Source organism: Myotis daubentonii, chromosome 2 (genome assembly GCF_963259705.1).
Source record: "Myotis daubentonii chromosome 2, mMyoDau2.1, whole genome shotgun sequence".
Taxonomy (NCBI): domain Eukaryota; kingdom Metazoa; phylum Chordata; class Mammalia; order Chiroptera; family Vespertilionidae; genus Myotis; species Myotis daubentonii.
Genome location: NC_081841.1, coordinates 49992639 through 49998711, shown reverse-complemented (window position 1 = coordinate 49998711; position 6073 = coordinate 49992639). Strand labels below are relative to the sequence as shown.

The window sequence follows — 6073 nt, the reverse complement described above, 5'->3', positions numbered from 1 at the left end:
CTCCACTGTGATGTCAATAGGAGGTGAGGCTTTTGGGACGTGGAGCCCATGAATGGGATTAGTGCCCTTATAAAAGGGACTCCAGAGAGCTCTCTTGCCATGTGAAATACAACGATAAAATGTCAGTCTGCCACCTGGCACTGAGAGGTTGGGGGTTCGACTCCTAGTCAAAGGCACCAACCCAGGTTGCAGGTTCAATCCCCTCCCTGGTCCCGGTCAGGGCATGTGCAGGAGGCAACCAATCGATGTGTCTCTCTCACATCAATGTTTCTCTCTCTCTCTCTCTCTCTCTCTCTCTCTCTCTCTCTCTCTCTCTTTCTCCTTCTCCCCTCTCTCCTTCCTCCCTTCCATTCTCTCTAAAAATCAATGAAAAAAATATCCTCGAGTGAGGATTAACAAAAAATTTTCTTTTAAATGGCAGTCTGCAATCTGGAAGAGGGTTCTCACCAGAGCTCAGCCATGCTGGCATCCTGAACTCTAACTTCCAGCCTCCAGAACTGTGAGGAATAAGTTTCTGTTGGCCCTAGCCGGTTTGGCTCAGTGCATAGAGCATTGGCCTGCGGACTGAAGGGTCCCAGGTTCGATTCCAGTCAAGGGCACATGCCTGGGTTGTGGGCTCGATCCCCAGTAGGGAGCATGCAGGAGGCAGCCGGTCAATGGTTCTCTCTCATCATTGATGTTTCTATCTCTCTCTCCCTCTCCCTTCCTTTCTGAAATCAATGAAAATATATTTAAAAAAAATAAGTTTCTGTTGTATACACGCCACCCAGTTTATGGTATTTTGTTAAGCGGCCTAAGCAAAGACAGCCGAGTCTCCAGCACATTGTTATGGAAGCAGAGGAAGAAGTCCAGGTGTGGAGAAGGGATCATGCTGACCTCGAGAGAAAGGACAGAATAAAACTCACAGGGAAAGACCCTGGGGCTGGGGAAAGTAAAGATTACTTATAACAAAACATTGAAGTAAGGATTCTCTCCACTCCTCAGTGACGAGAGTGTAAACTCTCAGAGCCATTATAACTATCCGGCACTGGGAACTCTGGTTCTGATGTGATGAAAGAGCACAGCCTTTGTCCAGGTCCCTGGCTGCACTGTGCCCGAGTTTCCCACCTGCTGTGTGAGGATAAGACCTGCTCTGAAACAGCCTGGTAAGTAGATCACTGCACTGGGATTTAGGAGATTGGAGTCTCATTATAGTACCACTGACTGAGCGGGTCTTAGTCTGGTCATTTGTGAAATAAAATACAGCCTCTAAGCTTCCTTATATCATTTGGTCATTTTGTATCGTTCCCTGAAATGTAAGTTACCTTATTCTAGAAATGCAAAATCACATTATTCTTTCTTTCCTTCAATACATATTCATTTACTGGCTCCTAGTGTGTACCAGGCACTGTACTATGAACTGAAGACAAGACAAAGCCCCTCAAGGAGTTTATGTTGCCTTTGGGAAAGAGATACGAGAGGGTAATGAGGAGCACTATTTTACCTAACATGGCAGAGAAGGCCTGTCTGGTTTGAAGGAAGAACTGAGTCATGTGGATTTCTGGGGGACGAGCACTCAGAATGGCTGGAGCAGGGTGAGTGAGGGAAAAGCAACAGGAGATGACGTCAGAGAGAGAGAGAGGGACCCAGACTGTGTAGTCCTCAGAGGTGTGAGATTGAAATCATGGGAGGGTTGTAAGCAAAGTAATGACAAGATTAGACTTTTGTTTAACAGGGTCACTGTGGCCTCTATGCTTCGGATAGAATGTAGGGAGGGAGGCAAGAATGGAAGTAGACAACCCAGTTAAGTGGCTACTGTAATAACTGGGCAGGAGCCACTTCTCCTCTGAGAAGATGTGCTGGGCTGCGTATCTGGCGCTTCGGCCAGACGGGTCATGCTGTGCTGTCTGTTCCTAAAACACATAGATAGGAAGGTACTGACATCAGGCCAGACCTTGAGATATGGTCTCATGGCCCCTTCCCAGCACACAGGCCTTCTTTCTCAGAAGGCCCGGAAGTCTCATTCCAAATTTGGGAGACAAAGGACTGGAAAAAAGTATAAATAAAGAGAGTTTCCTCCATGTTGGGGGCCCAGAATTTGAAAGACACATTTTTCTCTAGGCCTCCACAGAATTTAATAATAAAATGTAACTCCTGTAGTAGGCACTGCAGTTCAGCCTCTGTTTCAGGAGGGTGCTGTAACTGTAGTCGCTGGCCAGCTCAATAAATCCTCGCTTGCTGTTTAAGACCTAGAGTTGGTGGTCTTATTCTCTCGAATGTTGGTCCACAACAAAGAGATAGTGACAAGTGGCTAGATTCTGAATAGGAGTTTCTGGTGGATTGGATGTGAGTTGTGAGAAAAAGAAGAATCAAGAACGACTTCAAGCCCTAGCTGGTTTGGCTCGGTGGATAGAGCATCGGCCTGCAGACTCAAGGGTCCCAGGTTCGATTCCAGTCAAGGGCATGTACCTTGGTTGCAGGCACATACCCAGTGGGGAGTGTACAGGAAGCAGCTGATCGATGTTTCTCTCTCATCGATGTTTCTAATTCTCTATCCTTCTCCCTTCCTCTCTGTAAAAAATCAATAAAATATATTAAAAAATGAAAAAAAAGAAGAACGACTTCAAGCTCAGCCAGCGTAGCTCAGTGGTTGAGCATCGACCTATGAACCAGGAGGTCAAGGTTTGATTCCCGGTGAGGGCACATGTCGGGTTGCAGGTTCGATTCTTAGTGTGGGGCGTGCAGGAGGCAGCAGATCAATGATTCTCTCTCTCCCTCTCCCTTTCTGAAATCAATAAAAAAATATATATTAAAAAAAGTCTGAGATGCCTATTAGGCATCCAAGTAGAGAACTGAAGTAGGAAGTGAATCGATATGCATATGGATCCAGGGTGGGCAGGGGCCAGTTGGGGTAGACTAGGAGTGCCTGACCATAGCCCAGTGGCAGAAAAGGACACTGAGACCACCCTGAGGAAAGTGGGGGTCTAGGCTAGGATGCAGTTCAAGACAAGACCCCAGGTGCTGATGTGGGAGCTCCCGCACAAAGAGAACCAGAGGCTGGAAGCCCTGTGGAGCCTCGCCATGCAAGTGTGTGTGCAAATTTGGCCTGGGAGAGCTAGTTCCCTCTGCCTCACTCCCCCTGCCCCGACGCGGAATGTGTAAACCTTCCAAGATTTTGTACAGTTTGCGAGTCATCCTCATAGGAGGAAGGACAAGCTTTGAGAGCTGTTTGCAGTGTGGAAATTGGTGTCTAATTGGATTGGAAAATGAGGGACATGAAAAGGCTCTGAATTTTCTATCTTGGAGCCTGAGCTGGTAATCAAGATAGGAAACACCAGCTTTCCGGACCTGGTGGAGCAGAGGGCGCCATCATGGGAGTCGACATCCGCCACAACAAAGACCGAAAGGTTCGGCGCAAGGAGCCCAAGAGCCAGGACATCTACCTAAGGCTGTTGGTCAAGCTATACAGGTTTCTGGCCAGAAGAACCAACTCCACCTTCAACCAAGTGGTGCTGAAGAGGTTGTTCATGAGCCGCACCAACCGGCCGCCTCTGTCCCTTTCCCGGATGATCCGCAAGATGAAGCTTCCTGGCCGGGAGGGCAAAACCGCCGTGGTTGTGGGGACTATAACTGATGACGTGAGGATCCAGGAGGTGCCCAAACTGAAGGTGTGTGCCCTTCGTGTGAGCAGCCGCGCCCGGAGCCGCATCCTCAAGGCTGGGGGCAAGATTCTCACCTTCGACCAGCTGGCCCTGGACTCCCCCAAGGGCTGTGGCACCGTCTTGCTTTCTGGTCCTCGCAAGGGCCGCGAGGTGTACAGGCATTTCGGCAAGGCCCCAGGAACCCCCCACAGCCACACCAAGCCCTACGTGCGATCCAAGGGCCGGAAGTTCGAGCGTGCCAGAGGCCGCCGGGCCAGCCGCGGCTACAAAAACTAACCCTAAATCCTATCATGTTATTAAAGGTTTTGGATGCTGAAAAAAAAAAAAAAAAAAGATAGGAAACACCAGAGCAGGCGTGTGCGGTTGGGGTAGGGGTGTGGAGTTACTTCTGTTAAATTTTTTTGAAGTGAGGCTGAAGTGAGATTGCTTTTGGCCTTCCATTAGTTAGAGAGTTTTGGATTCCCTCAGAACACACAGTAGCGAGATCTAGTAACTATGGGGATCTGGACGTGGAGCTCAGAGGAACTTGAAGGCACCACTGTTGTGGGGCTTAGCGTGGCAAACACTAGTAGAATGTCTGTGACCAATCTTGTAACCTATGTGAATGATAAAAACGAACCCATATAAATAGCTTATTGTGTTTTCCACATTTACAGAGACAGGAAACTGGGATAATCTCTCACCTTCCTTAAATACTTCAACTGCTCACATCCCCTCCACCCACTCTGCCGCTGATCCCTTTGCCTATCTCTTTCACGCTTCATAACAGCCACTCCCAATCTCTTCCATATCCTTCAAGATCCTATCCTACACTTACCTGTTCACTCCGAGAAGGTAACCTAGATTCCTAACTTAGTGATAGGCTTATGGGATCTAACCTGGGCTCTAAACAGCTTTCAACAAAATGTCTCCTCCTCTTTCTTGTTCCTGATATTATCCTCCCTTTTGTCTCATTAGGGTCCCCTCCAATGTGATTAATACACTTGTGCTCTAGTTTTTAAAATATATATATACTAGAGGCCCGGTGCATGAAATTCATGCATGGGTGCGGGCCCTAGGCCTGGCCAGCAATCCAAGTGCAAGTGTCTGGCATGGACAGGCAAGTCCCAGCTGACCTCTAGGTCCTGGACAGCACCCGGGTCCCCAGGCCACTGCTTGCCTCCTTCCTGAGTCATTGGGTCCCCGCCCGGCTCCCTCAGTGCCTGGGAACCCGACAGCAGCCCTGCCCCTGATGCCACCACTGGCTGCAGTACCACTCTCCTCAGGGCCCATTAGGGCCAGCAGTGCCTCCACTACCACCTGCTGCCAGAGACGCGCCACTGACGCCTGCCATGTTCCCTGCTGCCTCCTGGTGAGCGGTCGAACTCCCGGGTGAGGGGACAATTTGCATATTAGGCTTTTATTATATAGGATTTTTCTTTTTTTTTCAGAGAGGAAGGGAGAGGGAGAGAGATCGAAACATTAAAGATGAAAGAGAATCATTGATCAGCTGCCTCCTGCATGCGCCCTACTGGGGATTGAGCCTGCAACCCAGGCATGTGTTCTGACTGGAATTGAACTATGACCTGATTCATAGCTCACAGCTCAACCACTGAGCCACACTAGCCAGGCATGTGCTCTAGTTTTTATTCCTGCTCACAGTCTCTGGAATCTTGACTTGTAAATGAATCTCTTTTCTTAACCTTTCACTCCCTTTGTCTACACAAATTAGGACTAAACCACCATCATGTCATTTCCTGTTTGAGTTACTTCCAATATCTCTTCCCTTTCAGTCATATTTGTGGCTTTTCTTTTCATCCTTCCATTCACTTTTTTTTTTTCCTTTTTTCTATTATTTTTTAATCCTCACCAGAGGATATTATTTCCACTGATTTTTAGAGAGAGTGGAAGAGAGGGATAGAGGGGGAGGAAGAGGGAGAGAGAGAAACATCAATATGAGAGAGACAAAGAAAAAAAATATAAGAGAGACACATCAATTGGTTGCCTTCCAGACTCACCCCAACCAGGGTCAGGAATCAAGCCTGCAATGTAGGTACATGTTCTTGACTAGGAATCGAACCTGAGACTCCTTGGTGCATAGGCCAACACTCTAACCACTGAGCACACCAGCCAGGGCTCTCATTCACTTCTTGGCTCTAATAAATATTGCATCCCACTGCCCCCATCATGATTACAATTGCAAGCATCCCACTATCCAACGAGCACCTCCACCTTTCCAGCAAGAGAAAAGCAGTCCTAACAACCCCTCTCCTTAAGGGGACTGACAAGCTATTGAGCCTACCACCTCGGACTGTCCTTACCGCCTCATGTCCTCAGTCTCCCTTTCCCTACTCCACACCATAATTATGCTCTTGCTTGCTGCAACTCCCTTGTTCCATTTTCTTTGTTGTGCTCACCTACCATAACCTCAAACCTGATTAAATCTCACCTGC

At 48.2% G+C, this 6073-nt stretch overlaps 1 protein-coding gene across 1 annotated transcript; it reads left to right on the top strand.

Moving 5' to 3' along the window:
* The first annotated feature begins 3319 nt into the window (after window positions 1-3319).
* Window positions 3320-3926, top strand: LOC132227544 (large ribosomal subunit protein eL18). Its single transcript, XM_059682760.1, has one exon. It carries the CDS (start codon window positions 3351-3353, stop codon window positions 3915-3917), a length of 567 nt encoding a protein of 188 aa, XP_059538743.1. The 5' UTR covers window positions 3320-3350; the 3' UTR covers window positions 3918-3926.
* Window positions 3927-6073: the final 2147 nt, after the last annotated feature.

Bases quoted from the DNA above. Each gene is read 5' to 3' on its own strand.
- LOC132227544 (XM_059682760.1), top strand. From the start codon at position 3,351: ATGGGAGTCGACATCCGCCACAACAAAGACCGAAAGGTTCGGCGCAAG.